Source organism: Triturus cristatus, chromosome 12 (assembly GCF_964204655.1).
Source record: "Triturus cristatus chromosome 12, aTriCri1.1, whole genome shotgun sequence".
Lineage (NCBI taxonomy): Eukaryota > Metazoa > Chordata > Amphibia > Caudata > Salamandridae > Triturus > Triturus cristatus.
This window is the reverse complement of record NC_140595.1, coordinates 525,035,310-525,060,830: the sequence shown is the minus strand read 5'-3', so window position 1 is coordinate 525,060,830 and position 25,521 is coordinate 525,035,310. Positions and strand designations below refer to the sequence as shown.

The 25,521-nt window shown below is 50.4% G+C and overlaps 1 protein-coding gene across 1 annotated transcript in view; it reads right to left on the bottom strand.

Annotated features, from left to right (window-relative positions):
- Positions 1–25,521, bottom strand: part of NECAB2 (N-terminal EF-hand calcium binding protein 2) — a 1,135,462-nt gene that overhangs the window by 341,731 nt on the left and 768,210 nt on the right. The window contains exon 6 of the mRNA XM_085637926.1: positions 13,231–13,367. Within this exon, the coding sequence (XP_085494052.1) occupies positions 13,231–13,367 (137 nt within the window). The remainder of the gene's footprint in view (positions 1–13,230; positions 13,368–25,521) is intronic.

Here is a 25,521-nt window from a genome sequence, read left to right as displayed (position 1 = left end):
CTGCTTCTTGCCTGAGAGTGAGAGGACTGGATTTTGCTCTCTGCGTCCTGCTTTCTAATGTTTCTTCAAGAGCTTGAGTTGAGCTTGCCTCCTTTTGGATGTCTCAAGGCCATCAAAGACGTCACCTGCATCTTGCTACCAGCACCTGGGCTCCTCTGCTGGGAGTCCTGACCTGCCAAGTGGTGCCAAACCCAGTCTGGAACCCTTGGAGGTGATTCTGGTGCTGCAACCAAGAAATTTACGCATTGACTTTAAGAGTCACTTTGGAACCGGCGCATCCATGCGAAATTGATGGATCGCCGCTGCCTGCACTGAGTGCGCAAAGCAAAGGCCATGACTTACAACGTAAGCACGATGGTGCCTCACATCCTCTGAAGTACTACTGCTGCGTGAGTCTTGAGCACTGCTTCACCGAAGTCTGTGACGCATGTCTCCAACTCTGATGCAGTGCATGCAGCCTGGTGATTTGAAATTGACGTAGTGGAATCAACACACCACATAGTGATCTCGATGTATCATTGACACCACCTTGCCCTCAGTACCCGAGGTTTCGCACCTGCAACCGACGCTTCATCTCCCCTGTGCCCCACATCATCCCTGGGTGTTAGTGGCTCAACGAACCTGCACTGCCTCCAGGAACCGATGCATCTCTTTGCTACGATGATGCCTCACCCACTTTGCGAACAGCATCGTCCCGAGCACCAATGTGCTAAGGACCTGCAAAGCAGTAAGAAACTGAGGCATCACCTGCACTCACGGTGCCTCACCTCCTCTGTGCATCGTACCGTCTTTGACTTTGTGATGCATCAAAGGTACTGTACTGAGGTCCTTGTGACTCCTGTAGCCGGCCTGCGCTCCATCGCGGTCGGACTCAATTTGTGGATTTGTCTTGGTAAAGCGTGACCAAAAAGCTCCAGTTGGAGCTATTGTATTCCAAATGCTTTAACTGCATTTAATATTGAAAGATTCATATATTGACTTGTGTATGTTGTATTTTTATCATTCTGATATATTGGTTATTTTTGTGGTATTTTCACAATGTTATTGTGTGTGTGTGTGCACAAGTACTTTACACTTTGCCTCTTTAGTTTAGCCTGACTGCTCTGTGCCAAGTTACCCGAGGGTGAGCAAAGGTAAATGTTTAGTGTGTATTAAATTACCCTGACTAGGAGTGGGTCCCCACTTGGACAGGGTTTAAACCACTGCCAACTAAATACCCCTTTTCTAACAACCACCCATTGCCCCTACCAGCCCCGACAGTGATAGTACCAACACAACTACTAACCACCACACACTTACATGTGTGACAATTCAGACTACTCCAGGCCCCCAAAGGTATGAGAATAACTTGGGGGAAAGGTAGGAGTCTTTATTAAAGTGTGTTGAATTGATAAACAACTGCTGTTATAGTTTCTAAAGAAGACAAACAGCGCCACCTTGTGGCAGACTGTTATAAGTGCCAGTGTTGCCAATTGAGTGCTGGTGTGGCACACCGGAAACCACTGGCTCAAATTAAGCACTGACCCTAATCTTGACAATAGCAGGATCGTTGTATCTAAACAAGGTACTTCAGCAGAAATGGACTACGTTGATTCCATCCTAGAACTGGGTGCAGATGAAGCTGCTCTGAGCATTAGTGTCTAGTTGTTTGGTCAGTTTAGAAAGTCTTCCACTCCAAAGCTTGCTATTCAGCAGGTGCTGAAATATGTCATCAAGCATGACTGGCGTAATATAGGCAAAGGAGCAGTCTCTTGCTTCATGAACAAATTCTGTCCTTTGACAGGGTCAGAATCAGAATTTTCTCCATCTTCATGGTCAGTGACTGGCTACTGCCCTCCCCCTATGACCTCACCACCCCCGGACACAGAACATAGACGTGGTATCTTTGGAAGGCGGGAGGTCGCAAGACCCCCCGGCCGTATTTATTAAGTTAAAAACAATAAAAAATTTAATTTGCATAATAAACAGTTATACAAAAATCAGCAGGACATTAGATACGCCGGGGCACGTCCGTTGTGGGGGAGCGTCCAGGCAACAAGGGGGTCACCTGGGCGCTCCCCGCCTCTTTATCCCACAGTGGCCCGCCCCCCTCCCCTCCGACCCGGATGTCGATTAACGACATCCGGGTCACGGTTGCAGCCAATCGGTGGCAGGGCGCGCCCCAGTGGACACGCCCCACCACCGAGAAGTCCGGGGGAGGTCGCCGCACCGCCATGCAGGCGGGGGGGCCAAGAGCCCCCCCTTTCCATTCTAGTCAATACGCCTCTTACTGACCCACTGTGATGAAAAGTGGGTGCTGCCATTCAGTAGCTGTACTATGGTCAGTTGGCCTCTTTAAACAGAGGCATGTACAACATATACTTTACAATCCTTGCTTAATGATTTTAAGAACTCGCCTCATCTCTTCAAGGGGATTCAGATTGCTTTGTAACATTGGCCAGGATATTGTTCCAGCTCAGGACTTGGTTGATGTATCTTAAGAGCAGTCGTGAGAGCAGCAACGGCTTTGAGAGAGCCTGGCATTGTGTGCATCTGAGATGTGAAATCAGAGGGGCAGTAGATGCCTCTCTTGACGAGATTTGCATCTCTGCTGGATGAAGTCCCCCTCCATGTTTTAGAGGACTGAAAGCACATTCAGTCCTTCCTGGTAAACCCAGGTTAGCCAAATACTAAGTTTCTTCCAATAATGCCAATATTTCCAAGTTGCAGTTGCAATGGTTCTCTCGGAGGAAATCAATGAATTACCACAACAGAGTCAAGAGAAAGGGGAAGGTCTCATTATTCCTCGGAGGCAGTTTTGGGATCCTTCTTGACTTGTATAACATGCCTCTCCTCACCATCTCGAAAGGTGGGAGTTTGCAATAATTTCAGAAGACATGGGCAAATTCAATATAAGATGTCTGGAATCTAGAGATCCTGAAGGATTAGTTCTAGGAAATAATTTTTCCTACAGCATTTTGATTCAAGACTTGCTATTAACTTCATGGCCATCAAACTGCACATCCAAAGCCTCTGAAAGGGCTTTCAGTGCCCACCTTTGAAAATGTGAGTCCCAGGATCCCTGTTAGGAGCCGGTTCAGCGAGATGTAATTGCATGTTCTCCTGGTGCAAAGGCTATCGGGAGGATTCAGAACAATAGCCAATCCTATGACTGACGATCTAACGGCGCATGTATGCTGCTACTCATCCCAACAGAGTTTATGACATTTCTAACCCTGGTGAATACTTACGCCAAACTCCAACAGTCAAGGATCACTTCCAGTGCCTGAGATAAGCATCTGGGACCTTCACCTTTAGTTCCAGCTTCTTCTGCTCACAGTTTAACATATCTACAAATGAATGATTCATGCAAACTCATGGCAAAAGAAACTGACGGGCACAGATTGATAGAGGAGGTCCCTGTCAGGTCACTGCTTTTTTTGCAGAGTTTTATATAGCACGAACTTGACCCGAATCCAATCAGGTATCAGAGCGCTTTACATAGCATCAGTTACGTTACATGAGGACACACATTCATTTTTTGTTAGGCACGGGGAGATTAAGTGATTTGCCCAGCATCACAGGATGTTTTAGCGTCATTACCGAGACTCGAACCCAGTTCCCCCAGGTCCGAGGTCGAGCGCCCTAACTCCTCTCACTCATCATCAGTGCAACGGCATATCATCTGGGCTCGACTCGGGACCTTCTGTTATGGGAACAAAATTTAGGAAGGAGGCGGGATGCTGGAGCAGGGGCCGGTCATCTCCCTGGTCATTTCTAGACATGTTTGTAGCAGTGGCCTTTAACCAGGGCCTGGCTGCGAGAGGAGAGAGTCATGGTAAATGTAAATGTCATGGTACTTATAGAGCGCACTGTCACCAGACGGCCACCTTGCGGTGTCGCCTATCGGTTTCCTGGCGCTGATACTCATACCGCTGTGGAACCCCTCCTGGCTTTCCCTGTGAAGTGTCCACTCCTGGGCACCCCCAGGGTGAAGCCAGGCATCCTTAGCGCTGTTGGGGCCGGTGTGGAGGCTAAGCAAGCTATTGCCCAGAGTTGCAGCGTGGGGCCCGTGATTAGAATAGGCACCGAGGCGAGAATAGACAGGTCCGAGGAAATTGAGCCCAAGCCCCGCCGAGGCGGGAATCGAACCCTGGTCCCTGGCCAGAACTCTGCATCAGGGTCTGCCGCTCTAACCATTGAGCCACACTCCTCCAAATGGTACGCTAATTTCCATCTCTGGCAGCGCCAGTCCGAGAGGTGCACAAGGCCCTCGTATAGTAGAACTTGAACAAGGAAGGGTGACATTGAGTAATAGGTAGATTAGCCGTGAAATGTCCAGTTTTTAGGTACAATTTCACATTTAAATGCACACAAACAATAAACGGTTCCAACCATACACTAAAATGTAACGAAGAAAAACTCTACTTTGCTATCTGGGAAATTCGATCCTAATTGTTCTGAGACAGGCAGGATGCTACATTTAGATTAGGATTTACAGTTAATTAATTGATTTCCTTTTATCCACGAGTCCTCTAGAGTGACTCGTGCCGATTTAGTGGGGGAAGCATCCATCAACCCCTCCCCACCCTGTGTTTATCCAGGAGCACATTTTTTCCAGCCTCAGGGTTTCATCCGTTTTCTCAGAATACTTGAAAAAGGAGATAATAGTGGACGTGCTGATTGAGATCTCTTAAACTTCTCGTGAACGGAACGACCGTGATATGAACGAGTTTCATAACAGAGAAGCTATGCTGCCTAAAATGCTAATTTTGGTCTCAAGTAGCGGAGAAGGATGTCTCGTGTGACATCACCAGCAGGTTCTCGAGTGGCGCCATGTTTAGATCAGGCTCGCGCTGATTAAAAATGAGCAGCCCTTGAGCATGGACGGAAAAAGCAAGTGTGGGAAATGGGAAAATGAAGAGAGATGAATCAATAACAACGCAGCTGTCCGCCCAGCTGAAGAGCTGGGTCATTATCTCAACAGAATGTGAAGGGAATGGGAAGTGGCGGATTAGGGAGCGCGCGAGGATAAGGCCCAGCAGCTGTGAGCAAAACCCGTGGAGAGACTAGGGCCATTTCGCGGAGTCCCAAGTGCTGTCGGAAGTGGGAGCAGGAAATTCAAAATACCGCAGCAGATTGATTGGTACGCAAATTTTCTGATTTTAAGAAAGAGCATTGGGGACATGAAAGTCACGAGCCAGAGTGCTGCTCATTATTGGCCCTCAGCTGTCGGCGGGAATTCAGAGATCTTGTTATTCGAACGTCTGCTTTCTTCTCATGTGGAATGAGATTTTTCTTTCAGACTTTCTCTTTGATTGGCCGAATTTTTGGCTAGCAAGAGCTATAGACAGTATGTTTAAGTTTAGAGGGAGCCGTAGCATCTGTGGTAACGGAGCCATCCGGCCCGTATAGACACGTAACGTACGCATCCACGCACCCGGAGGGCGGGCACGCCCGAAGAGATAAATAAACGGGCGCAAAATGGCTCGAGGTCTTTGGCCCACACAAGTATACCTGTGTCCGTGTCACTCTGTGTTTGCTTGCCTATCCCCGGCCCACACGAACACTACATTGGCGACGAGGCGGTGTGAGCTCACGCCGCGCCACACCCTCGCACCTGCTATAGTGTGGCACGCGTCCGGTGCTTGCTGCGGAGGCATCGCATGTCGAGGCTGCCCCAAGGTTCGCGACAGCTGAACGGACCGGAAACCACGCACGCGCCCTCGCGCACTGACCGGCCAGCCGGAAGCAGAAAAGACGCTCAGGGAGCCCTGAAGGGAGATCGTGGCTCCGCCCACCGCCGGTAAGCTCGCTCCGGAGGGGGGCAAATCGGCCCTCGCGAGCCCGCGCTGGTTCTGGTTGGGGTGGGAGTGCCCCCATCGCCGTCTGCTTTGCTAGGCCCCTGCCTCATCTGCGTGTGCACGGAGGAAGTGGGAAATGCAGCGTTGACCTCACGTAGCAGTCCGCACCTGTCAGGAAGGTTCAGTCCACAAGCAGGACAAGGGGAACAGCCAGTGGGCATTTGTCCCCCATAAGGGAGAAAGTCTGCAGTGGTCTCGCCCAGGGCCCAGCGCGCTGAGACAGGGAAGCAGACCTGCGGCCACGAGAAAAGAGGAGCGTGTCTTGACGGAGAGGCATAGCAGGCATGACCACCCCTGGCACCAGTGGAGGAGGCACTCAGCAACCGCCACCGCAACAGGCCGCGCTGCAAGCGCCCGCCCCGTCTGGGTATGGCACGGCAGCCCCGCTCCCTCCGTTTAGTGAGCTATCGGACCCGTCCACGGCGGCGGTGCGATGGCGCTCGTGGATTGGACGGCTGGAACACTACTTCGTCGGGGTGCGGGAGACGGACGGAACAGTCAAAAGATCTCTCCTCATGTACTACGGAGGGGAAGAGCTGTATGACCTCTTCGAGACCCTACCGGACAGAGGGAACGACGACGACTATGCAGGCGCCGTAAGGGCCCTAAATCGTCACTTTGATCCACAGACTAACCCCGACTTCGAGTGGTTTAAGCTCCGACAGGTGCGACAAGAAGAAACGGAAACCATCGACAACTTCTATGCCCGCCTCCGCAAGCTCTCACTATCGTGCACGCTACCGGACCAGAGAGCGGAAATTCGGGCACAGCTTATCCAGGGATGTCGGTCGGTCCCACTGCGGCGCCTCATCCTACGGCAACCGGGCATCACCCTCGACGAGATCTTGATTCTAGGCCGATCCCACGAGCTATCCAATGCGCGTGCGGACGCGATGGAAGCGGCCCTCAACCGGCCTGCAGTGGCCCAAAAAGCGCCCACGATCAAGGAAGAGAGGGTGGACGTACTCCAGAGGCGACCGACTCAGTCGCGTGGAGCCACGAGGGCTCCCCAGAAGACCGCCTGTGGCAACTGCGGCCTAGATCACCCACCGGGGGGAAGGTGCATCGCGAGAGGACAGACTTGTTTGAAGTGTGGACGGGCGAACCACTTTGCAAAAGTCTGTAGAAGTGGAAGAGGGCGAAGCAATACCGGGGGCACACGAGGTGCCGCGGCGAGCGTGCGTCAACTGACGCTGGAAGACCCATCCGCACATGGCGACAACACTCAGCCCGAGTTCGATGGCGGGACAGAAGACGACGAGGTGTTCTTCGTCTTGTTTGTCGGCAGAGAAGGCACGAGGCGCAGGCCGCTGCCCATGTGCGATATCACGGTGGCCGGGTCTCCGGTGAGCGCCCTCATTGACACTGGGGCGTCAGTGAACGTGATGGATAGCAGTCAGTATGAGAAACTGTCGCCGCGACCACCCCTGCGACCCTCCAAGGCCCAAATATTCACGTATGATAGCGACAAGCCGCTGCTCCTGCGAGGAGTGATCAAAGTTGAGGTCGTCAGCGAAGGGAGGAGACTGGCCACAATGTTCCACGTGGCTGAAGGGGAACGGGGCACCCTGCTCAGCTGCCACACCGCTGAGGACCTGGCGCTGGTGTTCTTTGCGAACCAGGTGCACGACCTGCACGCCAGGGAGATGCTGAAAGACTTCTCCATGCTGTTCCGCAGTCTAGGATGCCTGCGCAGGAAGTAGTTCAAGCTGCACGTGGACCCCACGGTTCGGCCCATGGCGCTCCAGCATCGAAGGATACCATTTCACCTGCGACCACAAGTGGAGGAAGAGTTGAGAAAGTTGGAGGACCTGGGGGTAATCGAAAAAGTGTCGGGCCCCACCCCGTGGGTGTCCCCCCTCGTCGTGGCCCCCAAACCCAAGCAGCCCGGGGCCATCCGCTTGTGCGTCGACATGCGCCTCCCGAATAAGGCCGTGAAGCGAGAAAGACACCTCACGCCCACCATGGACGACATTGTGGCTGACCTCAACGGCGCCCAGTGGTTCACAAAACTGGACCTCAATGCAGGATACCATCAGCTAGAGCTTCACCCGGACAGCCGCAACATCACCACATTTTCCACCCACGTTGGCTTACGTCGGTATAAAAGACTGAGTTTCGGTGTCTCGTCAGCCGCGGAGGTGTTCCAGAATGCCATACGCGAAACCCTCTTTGGTCTCCAAGGAGTCATAAACTTGAGCGACGATATCCTCGTGTTCTCAAAGACACTGGAAGAGCACCACAAACACCTTCGGGACACACTACAGCGGCTGGCGGACAATGGCCTAACCCTGCACGAATCCAAGTGCTCTTTCTACCAGGAGTCGGTCGAGTTCTTCGGCTACATCTTCTCGAGGGAAGGGCTGAGAGTTGATCCGAAGAAGGCTGAGGCAATCCGAGCGGCCCCGAGGCCCACGTCAGCCACCGAAGTCAGGAGTTTTCTAGGGATGGCAACCTACTGTGGGCGGTTTATCCCCAATCTCACGTCCCTGTCGGAACCAGTCCGCGTCCTCACGAAAAGCGGCCAACCCTGGGCCTGGGCAGCGAAGGAAGATCTAGCGTTTCAGGTGGTCAAGAATGCGCTCATCGACGACAAGGTCATGTCGTACTTCAGACCACATCGACGAACGGAGGTGGTGGTGGATGCCAGCCCGGTCGGGCTGGGTGCAGTCCTGATGCAGGAGACGGAAGCGCGAGAGTGGGTCCCCACCGCGTATGCCAGCCGGGCCCTGACCGCCACAGAAATGCGGTATGCGCAGATAGAATGAGAGGCGCTGGCCATCAAGTGGGCCTGCCAGCATTTTCACCACTACTTGTATGGCCACGACTTCCGGGTGGTCACCGACCACAAGCCCCTCGTCCCGCTCTTCGCTGGCACCGCACGACTGGCCCCGCCACGGATCGAGAGATGGGCAGTCCAGCTGCAAGCATACCGGTTCGAAGTGGTGTTCCGCCCCGGGGCCAATAACCCTGCTGACTTCCTGTCGAGACACCCGGGCCCATCCCGGTCGTGTCCAGGCCTGTCGGATGAAGACTGCACTGAAGAGTTCGTCCGGATCGTTTCACAAGCGGCGTGCCCGGTGGCACTCACGCTGGAGGACATTGGTAGGGCCACGGAGATGGACGAATGCCTCATCAAAGTGAAGCAGACGCTGGTGAACCGGAACTGGCAGAATTTCCTGGACGGTGTGCAGGCCCTCACAGAAGAAGAACGGCTATTCCGGCAACAGGTGTGGAAGGCGCAGAGTGAGCTCAGCGAGGGGCCACAGGGAGTGGTCATGAGAGGTACCTCACTCGTAATCCCGAGGAGTCTCCAAGGAGAGGTGGTCCGCCTAGCTCACCAAGGGCATCAAGGCGTCTCCAAAACCAAGGCCAGGTTACGGAGTAAGGTGTGGTTTCCAAGGATGGATGCCATGGTAGAGGAGGTCGTCCGCAACTGCCACTCGTGTAACATCACTGGGGGCGAGCCGGCACCGCATCCGGTGATCACGGAAGACCCGTGTCAAGAGCCCTGGTCCAAGCTGTGCGTGGACTTCGGATCCTTCCCAGACGGGCGGCACACGTTGGTGTTAATGGACTCGCACTCGAAGTTCCCGGTGGTGGAGGTGGTGCCCTCCACAGCGTTTAGCCAGGTGAAAGCAGCGTTGGACCGCACGTTCGCCATGATGGGTCTGCCCGAGGAAGTCCGGTCCGACAACGGGACGCCCTTTCAGGGGAGAGAGTTCCAAGAATACCTGGCAGCCCGAGGAGTCCGGCACCGGAAGATCACCCCGCAGTGGCCCCAGGCTAACGGAGAAGTGGAACGGTTCATGCGCACGATGAACCGGGCGCTGAAGATCGGAGTAGACCAAGGGGAGGATGCAGAGCAATGCCTTTCACAATCCCTCAGCGCGTATCGACGGACACCTCACTGCACCACTCGGTGCGCACCTGCCCACCTCCTGTTTCGGAGGGCCCCCAGAGACAACATCCCAGCGAGTCAGTCGTGGCAGCCTCTGCCGCTGGACCAAGAGGCAGCTCAGACCAGGAGGCGGAACTCCAATGAAAATGCCAGTCGGGTTCGAAGGGCCCGGGCGAGGAATCTCCAGGTGGGAGACAAGGTCATCATGAAAGATCGCCATCCGAACTGGAAGTATCGCACCCCGTTTGAATCGGAAGTGTGGGAGGTAGTCAAGGTGCAGGGCACCATGGTGTCGGTCCAGAGGGGAGCACGAGTGGTCACCAGAAACACATCCTGGTTCAAACAGATCCCCATGACCCCGCAAGAGGCTGACCCGCCTGAGGAGGAACTTGAAGCAGGAGAAGGTTGTAGCTCCCCCGGAGGACAGAGGAGCCCACCGAGGGATGCGCCCCCACAACCCGGCGCTGAGGTGTGATGCGAAGGGACGAGCAGGGCCCGAGAGGATGCAGGGGCCTCCCCCGAGAGAGGAGCCTGCGGGACCGGACGTGGTGAATTTCCCCAGAGCCAGAAGTATGGTCTCCGGCCGAATCCGGCCCCGAGCCAGAGACTGAGAGACTTTGCATGGTATGCACAAGAGAACTGAACAGTTCCATGGCGAAGGGTCTCTCTATCTGAAAGATTGGAGGGATGTGGTAACGGAGCCATCCGGCCCGTATAGACACGTAATGTACGCATCCACGCACCCGGAGGGCGGGCACGCCCGAAGGGATAAATAAACGGGCGCAAGATGGCTCGAGGTCTTTGGCCCACACTAGTATACCTGTGTCCGTGTCACTCTGTTTGCTTGCCTGTCCCCGGCCCACACGAACACTACAGCATCCACACTCTAATACAAGGTTGCAGCGTTGGATTGGTAATGCGGGCACTCGTGCAATGCCTGAGGGGCTGGTGTTCGAGTTCCAGCTGTGTGCTGCTTTTTTGAGCAGGCTGGGGGGGCGATTTTGGTGATGTCTCTGTTGTTCAGATACAGCCAGCGGCCCAGTGGGTGTCTGAGTGGCCTTTCTGGAGGCAGATGGGTGCTCATTACATCCCGTTTAGCAACGGGTAGAGGTGTCACTCCTGTTCTCTCGCTGGGCCGGCCCATTAATGTATGCATACTGAGTGGGGCAGGGGGCCTGAGCAGAAGTGGCCTCACTTGTTTTCAGGTGTGTTTCACCTGTGTAAACTAATTTGTGCATTTTTTTTTCCCCCCCTCCCTTTCTTTCATAAAATTTCGCCGAAGCAGTGTTTTGAGGAAAGACAATGTGCAAATGTGGGCCACTTTTTTTTAGCGTGCCAGGGTGGATTTTTAATCCCAATCCAACCCTGCAAGGTTGTACCACAAAGGATCTACAATTTCAAACTGCAGGTCAGGCCCAAGTGGTAGGGTTGGTGGGGCGTTTGGGAGGGTAGGGCGGGAGGGACTGCATTGACCACGTGCAGGTTGGAGGGTGTGAAGGTGTGAGGCTTTGGCAAACAGGGGCATTTACTATGCCCTTGGGGAACGTAGACAACAGTGTTGTGTTTTAAAACTGAGCAGCAATGAGGCACTCTGTAATAGGCCATCAGTAAGGGTTTTATCACTCATGACCTGTATGTGTCAAAGGGGAGAGGGAAGGGTGGTAGATAGATATAATTTTCAAAGTCCCTCATGCTTTGGATAGTTTTACACCTTTAGAGAGACTGGTCTACGGTATGCTGGCTTTCACGCATTTCATTTAATTTTCTAACTAATCAAAATTGTAAATCCTGAACTGTTAAATAGGTTGATAGCTGATTATTATATAAAATTGTTTTGAGAAAATATGTTGTCATTCTGGGACGTTTCAATGATTCTCTGGTACTGCCCGCCAACTCTACACACAATGTCAACAATGTCGTGAACTTTTTGTCTCGGCTTTCCATGAAACACAAATAACACCGATGAATACCTGCCGATATGGCTTGATCACAATTTGATGTGTAGCTTGTTTTCCTTCTCTGTTATTTTAGTTTTATTGAAGAAAGTACCAGATTACAACAGGAGTTACACAAAAAAGTACAAGTGTAATAGGAGAGATGAGATAGAGAAACACCATAAATGAGGAAGGAGACAGACGTCCATGAAGTCACGAAGACCAGAAATCATATTCTTTAATGTAAATTTAAGAATACATAACTAAAAATTCTTACAACTAAAATGGAAAAAGACAAACAGGCAACATCAGGTTTACTCAAATCAAATGCAGTTCTACATACCCATGTATAACCATTGTTCAAAGAACAATTCACCAAACAGCTTTAGAGTATCAGAATTGCAATGAACACATCAACACACACCGCAGCGGGGTTATCATTTGACACATTATTGGCATTGCCTGTCTTATCGAGACTGATATAGGTTTAACAACACTGCTGTCCCTGCTCTGTTTAGTTCCATTTTCTCACAAATGCACTATCAATGTCTGGTGACTACCTTGAAATTGAACCAGGAATTATTCATTGATTCAAAGCGCAGGACTGACATGTTTTGCATTCTTTGGGGGCCTTGGGAAGGTCCTAGTACTGAACAGCAATTAGGCGATGACATCTAATTGCCCTCGGGGCAAGATGAGGCTTTTCTCACCTTAAATATCCGAGGAGAACTTAGTAGCCCATCAAGGAAGATTTCTACCTTGCTGAATACATCATTTGCTGCATATCTCGGTTTAGCAAAACCACTGCCTCCAGACTTGCCTTAAGAATGTTTGGGGCCCCAGGCAAGGCAGAATTTGACGATCCCTGATAGGAACAACTTTGGATTTTATTATCCATTTTCTGCTAGTTCATGTCCTCATGACGCCAAGCAAACCTGCAGAAAAGGTGTCACTCAAAAACAGGTGAAATTTTCCTAGCCTGTGTAAGGATAACAATTTTACTATTCTTTTTGCCATTAAATGAAAACTAATACATAATGTTTATAAAAACAATAAGAAATATGCCTTGTCTAGGAACTCAAAAATGCTTAAGATGATCATGGGCAAGAAGGGAAAGAGTTAGAGGTAGGCAGAGAGGAGAAAGGTTTACATACAGAAATATACAGAAGTGAGACAGAGAGAAAGTTCACTTTCCCAGTGGGGCCCTTGGAAGATGGGGGCACAGGGCAATAGCCCACTTTGCCCATGCCTTAAAATGTCTCGGTTTGTCTCAAGCTCTAAAGCTTCTCTCAATTACCTATTATTCCTGCTTCCAAACTCTTCAGCAAAGGTTTAGGCTGAGGTTAAGAATGGCCTTTCGACTCTTGGCTCTCCCCTGGCAGGTGTTTGACATGGGAGTGGCATTCACATGCTAATTGTAACAGAATAAATAAATTATAATATACACATATCTTTAACTCCTTGTGTCTGCAAATCCGAGGAGACACTGTCAAATTGCTGAGTATTTTTTTCTCCTAAGTGAGCAAACAATGGTCATGAAGAAAGCACATACCTGATCTGATTGGTTTGTTCATCAATGGCATCTACCGCGCTCTCAACAGAGCTCAGAAGTGATTGAATCTGGTTGGCTGTCTCCTTCAACAAGAATCGGGTTACAAACTGGTCCACGTTGGTACCTCTTTCATACACCTGAACAGGAAGGAAAGTGTCCGATGAGATGTCAAATAGGCAGAACTTTCTTCAGACATTGTAAGATATCAAAGATGTTTTGACATATTGTAATAGTGATTCTTGGATCTTTATCATGCTGTATTGCAAGGAGAGATAAACCAACATTAAAATAGTTAAAAGGCAATACAAACTCTGTAATTGCAGGTTTTACTTTTACACTCCGCAAAAATCATAATTTCTTTCAACAGATTGTTGTTCAATCAGTCCCTTACCAGTTATGCACAAATTTCTATATGAGCAGCGATAACCCAATGACTGATTGTGATGAGTTAAATAATATGGTCAAACAACCAGAACAATAAGAAAAACATTCTTACTATGGTTCACGCTATTTTACAATTGAAAAAACTAAAACAGGAGACTATGTGGGTGAAAGAGTGAGATTTTTTATTTGCCCTTGATTTGGATTAGAGACTATGTATTTTGAGAGGAAGTAAGTAGATTAGTCATAAATTTTGTATGAAAAATAAGAATATATGTTGAACGCCTTCCAGCTGTCACTTGATCTGTTTTTGAAGCTTTGTTTTTTTGTATCAAATACCCCCTTCAGTATCTGAGGCTCTGTTTTGAAAATAAAATTGATAACCTAGTTCCAAGTAGCATAAATGTAGCGTTGTGTACTGCCAAGGAAGAAATTGCTTGATGGGGTAAGCTTGGGCTTTCATTATGGGTGAGGCCTAATGCGATCAATATGTGCCCTCAGCCTAACCCTTTCTGTGACCCAGTGCATCCCACTATCAGTAGTCCTTCTTAGTTTACTCTAGCTTTGAAGTGATAGTGATAGGAAAGACTTTTCCAAGGGGCTAAAATAGAAAGTCTGAACTTTCTATTAAAAGGTTCAAAGTTCTTTTTGAGAAAATAGGGCTTAAGTGTCCCTCATGGCAAACAACATCACAATCGATGGATCTAAAACCAAGCTAGGCATTACCATTAAAAAATAACTACCAAAACCTCCAATTTGGAGCATCTATACATTAGTTTTGGATTTTAAATTAAGTATAATCTTATGTACTTAATGTGTTACTTATGAGGAAGAAGGCACCATTAGTTCAAGAAGAAAAGTTATTTACAGAGGAACAAAACACAAAATGTTTCACTTTTCTGTGTATGAAAAGAAGTGATGTGGGGCAAACCCACCTCAAACTATGCAATACATATTCTCATGAGACACAATGAACTTTCTATTTCTTATATATCAACAAAATTGGGAAAACAATAAAATGCTGCAAGGAATTGAGATCTGGAGTTATCTTCATTTAAAAAGTGTATTTTCTACTAACCCCCAGATATACACTTTTATATTTCAAGTCATGGAAATCGTAAACTCTGTATTTTTTTTGATGATAGATGTAAAATCTTATTTCTTTTGCCAGGGATAATAATGATTACAAATTGATTAGAGGACAGGTACAGAATTTGTGCAATGGCCGATGACCAAAGAGAGGGTTGTAGAGTGACTTGCTGAAGCATGAATTTCTTTGACAAAGAATTCAGATTTGGTTTGCAGGGTGATAATTTCTGAGCTTCTATTTGAAATTTAAGTCAGTTGAGGTCTTCTGCGGTTTCAAGGTGCAGCAATCTTTTCTCCAGCTGTCAGACTTTACAGTGACTTAGACCTCAAGAGACCGAGGAGGAGGTTATTTGTAATACCATGAACTTGGCATTAAGAAGGGCTAGATGATCCATGTGTTCTGAGGATTTCTCAAATCATCTGTTTACACTTGACTGACCACAGTGAGGGTGAAAATGTGTGTGTGTGAGGGCTGGAGATCATCTTTAGCGAGCTCACTTTCGAGGATATCCAGTGAGCAGGTGAGGGAGTTTGTGAGATTAATATGTTTTGTTGTGAGTGTCAGATCTTTCATCCTAAATTGAGGTACATGGCAATCTGCACAATCTAGCAGGAGAGGACCACCATAACAGTAATTACTGAGATGCCATATTTGTCTTGATTCATACAGCCTAGGTTGAATTTCCGTACTAGAGAATGCCGCGTTGGCAACAGAATAATAATATCAGTAGAAGAATTTTTCGCCTTTAGAATCTAAAAAAATGTCTTTGCCTTATGTTCTGTAACATCAATGTATAACTAACTATTCGATAAATTGTATGCAAATAGAATTACAAATGTGTGATAATAAGCAGCTACTAACTGTAATTCCTTATGCATGGCCAAGTCTTTAAAGTGGTCAGTATCACATATCATTCAATTTGCCTGACAGTTTTGATCCACCATATGTAGCAAGTTGCACAACAGAGTGCATGGTAATTACTTTATATACCAGTGGCATGATAACTATAGGATATTGAGCCAGAAGAACCATAAATCCTTGTGGATATCAAACTATACAATGCTGTGAACATCCAATTGAGTATGTGGTGTGTCTGGAAAGCATTTCAATGGCTAGACAAGGAAACCAGTGCTAAATAAATATTGATATTGCATTATACCATTATCTGATGTAAGGCAGAAATGGATTGTGCTGTGATGGATGTACTGCTAGACTCTAGTCTAAAATCACCTTTGCCTGAAATGTTCAGCCATCCCCGCCACAGAAGTAGGTTGTTACTACAATGTGCAGCGAGGGTTTGGAAGTGTCATGTTAGACCATTCTCCACTGAAAGCAGCCCCCTAGCCTGCAGCTCAGTGGGATAAAGCCAGAGTGACAGAGGGGCTAGTTCTGTCATGGATGGATTGCCCTCAGTTTAGATGCAAAAGTGTTTACATACTTTATTCCCCTAGCTCCCTTTACTGTTTCCATGCAGATACCGGCTTCCTGGTATTGTCCACAGCCATGGTTCAGTCAGGCAGACTGGAAATGTGGAGCACTGGTACAAGATGGCTCTCTTTTTCTTTTCCACTTGAACAGTTAAGATAGAATTACGCCATTCCGGCGGGAGTACTTCAGTCGTACCTCACTGCCCCCAGGGCTGTCCTCCACTCAACCGAAAGACTCATCTCTTGCACTGGAAAGCGTGACAGCATCTTCCTATGCCTGGAAAGCGCGATTGGGTTCTAATTGAGGCAATGATCATTTTCAAAATAAGCTGCATTGCCTACGAAGTGATCCATGTACTAAAAAGCACCTACCGCACTGCCCTTCTAAAGAGATCTGGTTGCCAATACGGCCTCAGAAGATATAATTTTCAGTTGGAAAATGGAGATTCAAATGATTATGCTTATTTTACTTGTATCACTCACACTGTAAAATTCAATTGCTTCTAGGCACTGAAGCATGGAATTGGCATATACAGCTGAAGAGGTTACATTTAAATGATGCTCCATGTTTAGTTTTGGTTAAACTGACCGTGTTTAGTCAGGGTCGCCAAGTCATACAGGTGACCAGGTCAGATTATGGCTTTTGGGGTCACGATCTGGTCCATCTGATACCGTGACCAACTCCAAGAGGTATATTTGGATGGATCAATGAGGTCAGAAAATGTGTCTCAAGTTTTGTTTGAAACTTCTCGAGTGAATGGGCCTGTTGGATTATTCCTGGCAGATTATTCCAGAGGGAATGGGCTGTTACTGAGAGGTTTTGGTTATATTCACAGTTGCTTCCAAAACCTCACAAGCGTGTAGTCATACCTTTTGGTGCTGCAGCACTATAGAAAACTGCAAAATAAAATATTGATAAATAAATTATGTCTCCATCTTCATAGTTTAAACACAGCCGTGTGATTACCGTGAGTCAGTGCCTCATGCCAGCGCATGGTGCGATCCCTGTTTCCTGTGATGTCAAAATCTGTTGTGTTAGCACTTCCGGTTTTAAATATTTTGCTTTTATACCAATAGTAAGCTAGATAGATATGGAAAGCAGATCCTAGTGGTACCCCAAAGCAACAAACATGTACTCTAGATTTGTCGATGGCTTATGAAATGGTCTCTCATGAGTGCCTGTTGCAAAGACTGCGACTCGTGGGTTCAAGGCCAAAAATTGGATTTAGTGACATCCTATTGGTGAACCAGAGATCAGGCAGTGTAGTTAACCCCTCCTTCTCAGAACTCAAAGCTTTTTTACATGGAGTCCTACAGGGACTGTCTTCAGAAGTTCATGCGTACTGTTGCCAATTGATTAGCCAATAATGCAGTAAAATGAAATCCCCACAAGACAGATGTTGTCCGTGTCTCCTGCCAGAATTCACTTAATGGAAGATACTGCCGTAGAGTTTCTGGCCACTGCAACTGGGCACTGGTCCGGCAGCAGTTTCTTTAGCCTGAAATCTTGGATCTTAATTTGATTCAGATGCAGGGGTGTAGCTGCAGGAGGGGCGAGTGGGGTGTGACACTCCCCAAATAAAGGCATTCTTGGCTCGAGTTGGGTCTGGGGGTCCTGAGACAGGTCTCCTACGCCTTTGTTAGTTTTTCTCTTCGTCCTTATTTGACTAAAATCTTTTAATTTGTTCATTTTTTTAAATCAGTAACTTAGACAGAGGCTCACCTAATACAAATCAGTATTGAACCTGTTCCTCATGAGAACAGTGTATCCCAAGCCTTGGTCATCTCATCCCTTCACCCTCTGGCAAACTGTTTTTTAGTCAGGAAATTTGTGATCCACACCCCCGAAATCTCACTGACTAAGCTACACCCCTGTTCAGATGTTTCTTTAACTGTACAATTATTAAACTTGATTCCGTTGGTGGTTCAGGCGACTATACTCAGTTGCCTGTGTTTGGGCACCTTCGCTTGCTTGATACAACTGTTGTATAGATTCAAGTTGCAGCTGCCAGGCTTGCACGTGAGCTCCCTCTGCGCTCTTTTGCATTGCTTACCCTAAATACCCTTTATTGGCCACCTGTAACAAGATGGTTACTTTAAAGGTATGGTATTCCAAACTTACCACTGTCTTGGCCCGTGGTACTAACAGCAAACGTTTCTTCATTATAATCCTTGTTGTGTCCTGAGGGCATCAGAAGTCCGTTTACATTCGGTTCCCAGGTTCCTTTGTCCTCGTCCAGGGCTCTTTTGGTGATTGCGGCCAAGACGCGGAGTTCCTTGCTGATAGGTCTGTATGTTATTAATTAGCTGTTGCTTTCAGGGAAGCACTATAAACTTACCTTTCTTCTCATTAATCTTTTCTGCAGTTTGCTAAATCCATTAATAATTCACTGCTTCATTCCCTTGCTTTCTGATGTTTCTGTCCCAGCACTAGGTCACCTTTGTGAGTGTCAGCGCGCTTTATGATTCCTGTGTACATTGCATTACATAAGTGCATCATACCAAAGTAATGACAATATAGGTCTATGCATCAATGCAAATCTATTGTTGAGCTATATGGAACACCCTAAGTCTTCTCCAGCTGTTCGCATAAATTCTACTTCTTGGTGTGCTACATAAGGTAACGCAGGCCGGGGAGGAGAAGCCAGACCTGATAAGGGCCTGCATGGAACCAATAACAGCGGTGGGACCACCGGAAGTGCAAAGGGCGAAAGCCCACGAAAAAAGATGCGTTAGGATTGGGCGCGCCTTTTGAAAAGTACAAACTGCCCAATAACAGGGAGAAGGGCAGTGCGACCAAGAGGATCAAAAGGCAGCAGGGGCACCTTTACCACAATCGGACCTCGCCTCATCGCCTTGGAACCCACCCGGCCACACCACGAGAATGTGGTTGTTGCCGCCGTAAGGACAGTGGATGAGGGCAAGGCAGAGGCAGCAATAAAAGAGTACCCAGAGAAAAGAGCAACCTAGGTAGAAGAGCAGCTCAGACAGTGTCCTTGGGATGCCACATGGCAGGGGCACTGGGAGCAGGCAAGAGGCCAGCAAGGGTCCAGGGAAGTGGAGCGGCACGTGCCGCCTGGGCTGGGTCTGACGGCCGCCCAAGAGGTCGGTAGCAAGGGAAGCCTAGATCCCGCAGAACCTGAGACACCTTCAAAAGGGGCCTTCCCGCAGGCGCAGTGCTGTCAGAAAGAAATAGAAGGAAAACCAATGGACAATTGAGTGATATGTAATAAACAAAACATGGGTCGTGAATGACCAACCAGTAAGTTGCAAGATGTATGATCCATGTTTTTTTTGCATCCTTTATACACCACAAACTGTTGCCCCCTTGAATGCTTAGCAGGAAGGGGATGATGCAGGGTATGGCCAAGACAGACGGGGGGAACTCGCATGCCTGGAATGGGTTGTGCTCTAGCAAGAGCACTTGAGATGGATGGAAGCATTGCAACATGCCTTGCTTGCCATCAGCTTGCAAGAAACCAGCGGAGGCGAGCAAGAGGGAAGTTCCTAACAAGATAGTACATTTGTAACACTTCTTTAATTTTTGTGGAATCCTGAAGTCTGGGAGTTGTTTTAATAACTAAACGTACTCCACAACAAAGCGTCAAAAAATAATTATATTATGAACTGTGACATTTCCCTAAAGGCTATGTGCACCAGAATATAGCTGATACAATTTCATCTGGCATAAATATTGTGTCCTAAACATAGTTCAAAGAAATATAGCCTCATTAGAGCTGTTAATAGAAATTCTACACCCCATTGAGATGCTAATTTTCTAAACTATATTTAGGGTGCAATATTTATGTTGCACGATATTCCTGCAGTCGATATTCTGACATACAACCCATTCCTGTTGTGTTTGTGTACTATATGTGACAAAGGCAAGGAAACAGGTTGTGGCCCCAGTGCTTAATTTGTAGAAAAAGGACCAGGGCTCTCTTCAGGAGGCTATTGCAGCTCTACCTCCCATTGCCCCTGCCAGGGCTGCCAACAACAGAACCTACACAACTAGTAACCATCACACTCCTACAAGTGTGACAATTCAGACTATTGCAGGGCTTCAAAGCTATAGGAATGGCTTGGGTGCCGTTATTAGTTGTTTTAATGCATATTGTATTAATAAACAACCGTTGTCCTTCTCATCTCTAAATTACTCAAACAGTGCCACCATGTGGCAGACTGTCATATGTGTCAGTGTTGACAGTTAGGTGACCGGCTCAAATTAAGCACTGGTGTGGCTCTAAAGTAAGACTGTACAACATTGATCCCAGATGCTAACAGTGAAGGGTGCAAGAGGTAGACACAGCTCAGTGGTCCCTCATTGAAGGAGGGATGGGGTACAGCTCTGCGGTCCCTCACTGGGGGGGAGGTGTACAGCTCTGCGTTCCCTCACTGGGGGGAGGGGGTATGTAATGCTCTCCGGTCCTCTCACTGGGGGGGGTACAGCTCTGTGGTTCCTCACTGGGGGGAGGTTATAACTCTGCAGTCCCTCACTGGGGGTGTGTTTACAGCTATGCGGTCCCTCACTGGTTGTGGAGGGTGTACAGCTCTGCAGTCCCTCACTTGGGGGGCAGGGGTGTATAGCTCTGCGGTCCCTCATGGGGTCCTCTTACTCGGGGGTTGTATACAGTTGTGTTGTTCCTCACGGGGGTGTATTGCTCTGCGGTCCCTCACGGGGGTGTAACGCTCAATGGTCCTCTTACTCGGGGGTTGTATACAGTTGTGTTGTTCCTCACGGGGGTGTATAGCTCTGCGGTCCCTCACAGGGGTGTAACGCTCAATGGTCCTCTTACTCGGGGGTTGTATACAGTTGTGTTGTTCCTCACAGGGGTGTATAGCTCTGTGGTCCTCTTACTGGGGGGGAGGTGTACAGCTCTGCGGTCCCTCACTGGTTGTGGAGGGTGTACAGCTCTGCAGTCCCTCACTGGGGAGGTGTACAGCTCTGCGGTCCCTCACTTGGGGGGCAGGGGTGTATAGCTCTGCGGTCCCTCACGGGGTGTAACGCTCAATGGTCCTCTTACTCGGGGGTTGTATACAGTTGTGTTGTTCCTCACAGGGGTGTATAGCTCTGTGGTCCTCTTACTGGGGGGGAGGTGTACAGCTCTGCGGTCCCTCACTGGTTGTGGAGGGTGTACAGCTCTGCAGTCCCTCACTGGGATGAGGTGTACCGCTCTACGGTCCTCTAATGGGGGAGGTGTACAGCTCTGCGGTCCCTCACTTGGGAGGGTGTATACCTCTGCGGTCCCTCACGGGGGTGTAACGCTCAATGGTCCTCTTACTCGGGGGCTGTATACAGTTGTGTTGTTCCTCACGAGGGTGTATCGCTCTGTGGTCCTCTTACTGGGGGGGGGGTGTACAGCTTGGCGGTCCCTCACCGGGGGCAGGGGGTGTACAGCTCTGCGGTCCCTCACTTGGGGGGGTGTATTGCTCTGCGGTCCCTCACGGGGTGTAACGCTCAATGGTCCTCTTACTCGGGGGCTGTATACAGTTGTGTTGTTCCTCACGGGGGTGTATAGCTCTGTGGTCCTCTTACTGGGGGGAGGTGTACAGCTCTGCGGTCCCTCACTGGTTGTGGAGGGTGTACAGCTCTGCAGTCCCTCACTGGGATGAGGTGTACCTCTCTACGGTCCTCTAATGGGGGAGGTGTACAGCTCTGCGGTCCCTCACTTGGGAGGGTGTATACCTCTGCGGTCCCTCACGGGGGTGTAACGCTCAATGGTCCTCTTACTCGGGGGCTGTATACAGTTGTGTGGTTCCTCACGGGGGTGTATAGCTCTGTGGTCCTCTTACTGGGGGGGAGGTGTACAGCTCTGCGGTCCCTCACTGGTTGTGGAGGGTGTACAGCTCTGCAGTCCCTCACTGGGATGAGGTGTACCTCTCTACGGTCCTCTAATGGGGGAGGTGTACAGCTCTGCGGTCCCTCACTTGGGAGGGTGTATACCTCTGCGGTCCCTCACGGGGGTGTAACGCTCAATGGTCCTCTTACTCGGGGGCTGTATACAGTTGTGTGGTTCCTCACGGGGGTGTATAGCTCTGTGGTCCTCTTACTGGGGGTGAGGTGTACAGCTCTGCGGTCCCTCACTGGTTGTGGAGGGTGTACAGCTCTGCAGTCCCTCACTGGGATGAGGTGTACCGCTCTACGGTCCTCTAATGGGGGAGGTGTACAGCTCTGCGGTCCCTCACTTGGGGGGGTGTATACCTCTGCGGTCCCTCACGGGGGTGTAACGCTCAATGGGTTTCTTACTCGGGGGCTGTATACGGGGGGACCCAGGGGGTGCAGGGCGCGAGCCAGGTCTCCCCCTGGGTGGCTTCGCACAATGGAGCGCCACCCAGGTGCAGGGTAGGGGGTCTGATTAGGGGCGCGAGGCGCGCCGAAGGTGATAAGTAGAGGGAGGCAGGGGCGGGAAAATCACTGGGCCCTCGGGAGCGGGAAGGAGGGGCTGGTTTACTCTTTTTGTCCATCTTGCCCTACCGTAGGCCTGCATCGGCAGAATGACGTCCCAGGAGGCGGTGCGGGAGGCGGTCCGGGTGCTCTGCGAGGCAGGCAGAAGCGACCTACTGAAGCCGGGAGTCGCTGGACAGGCATGGGTGGGCCTGACACGGGCGCCGCGGAAGGCCAGCAGCGGGGTCGCGAAGGCGGTGGCGGCCTGTTTATCCCCGGGGCAAGCAGCAGCTATGGAGGTCCCGCAAGGTCTGGAGGTGGGTCTGGAACCGGCCCGTGTTGAAGGGGAGGAGGCGCAGGCTGGCCCTTCCGATGAGGTGTCCGCATTGTCACAGGTACATGCGCTCGCCTGCTTTACTGTGGCTGGGAGGCGCGCTACAGTGCGGGGAAGGCGGGGGAGGTCCCTGGCATCGACCGGGCTTCGTGGGAGGAGCGCTGGGGGCAGGGCCGGCGGGCTGCCTATGCGTGCTACACGCGGAAGGAGGGCGAAGAGCTGTATTGGGCTGGAGTCCTCCGGGCCGGTGCAGGAGCAAGTTACCCCCCCGCTGGCTGGGTCTGAGAGTTCGGGGTGGCAGAGCACCACGCAATTGTTGCAGCTAAATGGGCAGACTTTTCTGTTGAGCCCGGCACCTGCCTTGCCTGTGCTGGTGAATACGGACCTCACCTCTGAGGGCCCCTCTGGGGGGACATCGGGGATATGGTCCCTGCAAAGTGTGGAGGGAGCCTCGGGTGTGGTGGGAACGAGGGCAGGCCAAGCAGGAGGAGGCGCAATGGGGCTGAGGAGTACACAGGGAGGGGTGGATTATCAGCAGTTGCCGGGCAGATCGCCCGCATTATTGGGCACATGCCCCCTGGCTTCGCCGGTTGATTTCAGCGGCCAGATTACGGAGAGGGGATCTGTCGGGGTGTCAGGGCTCAAGCCAGGCGTTCTTCCTTTGTCAGGGGTTACCGCACCCAGGGTACCGGATTCTCAGGTGGGCCAGTGGGTCTGGGTGGGCAGTGGGGGTGCCCCGGGAGTTGGTAGGAGTGGGTTGTTGGGAGATGGGGAGTTTGCTGAGGGCGAACAGGAACCACAGGGCTTGAGCGGCTTCCAGGAAGATATGCCGGTTTTAGCCTCACGGCTTGCGGCCGGCCGGCGTTCCAGACGGATGGAGCACACTGCGGCTCTGTCTGGGGGGCTTACTACGGGAGGGCGATCTGGAGCGGATCTCCTTTCTCAGTTAGGTCACCCTTCCGCTCACACGGATGCACAGTGGCATTTAGGTTCGGGGAGTGGGAGCTTTTTGGGCAAGATGGGGAACAGTGGGGCGCCTCCGGGTGTGTTGGAGACATTGGGGAATATGGAAGTGGACATGGAGGAATTGGAGGATGGGGAATTGAGAGACGGGGATGGTGACGAGGGGAAAAAAGTGGGGAAAGCGGTGAAGGGGCAGAGGGGTTGTTTGGGGCAACCACATGTGCTTAGTTTTTTGCAGACGTCTGGTGCGGACTATGCAAAGGAACAGGCTCTGGCAGCCACCAGTCGCAAGCAAGGGGACCGGCCAGGCAGCAGCCTTCGAGAAGCTACATTGTCTACAGGTACGCCGGGGTGGTGTTCTGTTTGGCAGCCCGGGGGTCCACCGCCGAAGGCCACCAGATCAATTGGCATTGGGGGGGATACTTTGGGGGACAAGTCCTCTTCTGAGAATCAAGGTTCGTCAGGGGGTGAGGGGAGGGGAGGGGCTGCATCCGTTCCTGGGTCACAGTCTATTGCGAATCAGAGTAAGGGTGCCTCGGAGGCAGTGGAGGAGGATAAAAATATACACAAGAAGTTGCCTTACATGGGGATTGCTATGCCGTTGGGCTCGCATCTATCAGATAAGACGAAAAGCAGGATTTGGCGTCATGAGTTTGTGGATGTTTTCAAATTATTGCACCGTGATATTCAGGCAAAGGAGGGCTCCAAGGAGGAAGAGTGGGAGCTGGCGAGGCGGCCTAGGGTCCCTAAGAATATTGAGAACTGGTCTTCTGCTTTCCTGATATATGCCAGCGTATATTGTGAAAAATATCCAGATAGGGCGGTGGCAATTTTCAAATACATGGATATTATTCGGAAGGCTCAGAGTTACTTTGGGGGTTTCGCATGGCTGTCCTATGATGAGGAGTTTTGAGCTCGGCTAAGTGTGTCGCAGGACAGGCCTTGGGGCGATGTGGATTCTGAGCTGTGGCTCCAATGGATGGCGTCGTCTCAGCCGCCGGCTACTACGCACACGGCTAGTGGTTTACCTATCTCTTATCGGCCCTTTCCCGCTCGTCCCGCCCAGCCTGGGGCGGGGTTTGGGGGCAGAGGTCAGACCCCTATTTTTGGAGCCTGTTGGAATTTCAACAGGGGTTTCTGCAATAGGCAGTTTTGCCGATATAAGCATGAGTGCTCCCAGTGCGGTGGAAGGCATCCCCTCGCGCAATGCTTCGCCGGCCAGCGGTTCGGTGACATGGGTAGGGGGCAGAGGGGAAGGGGAAATGCTCTCCAGTTTGCAGGAAAGGGGTCCTACTCCGGTTAAGTTGGAGGTTTTGGGGCACTGGTTGCAGGAGTATCCTGACGTTGAGGCCGCCAGTAGGCTTTTTTGGGGTTTCAAGGACGGCTTCAAAATAGGTTACCAGGGGCCTAGACTGGGTAGGTGGTCCGATAATTTGAAGTCCGCTAAGGAGATGCCACAGGTGGTTCAACTGAAGTTGCAGGGTGAAGTGGAGGCAGGAAGAGTTGTTGGTCCTTTTTCCAGCTGTCCTATGCCCAATTTGATTGTTTCTCCACTGGGGGTGGTCCCCAAAAAGAAAGCAGGGGATTTTCGCATGATACACCACCTGTCATGGCCTGAGGGCTCCTCCATTAATGATTTCATATCGCCTGACGATGCATGTGTGTCCTACGCTTCTGTGGATGATGCCCTGCGTTTGGTTAGATCGGCAGG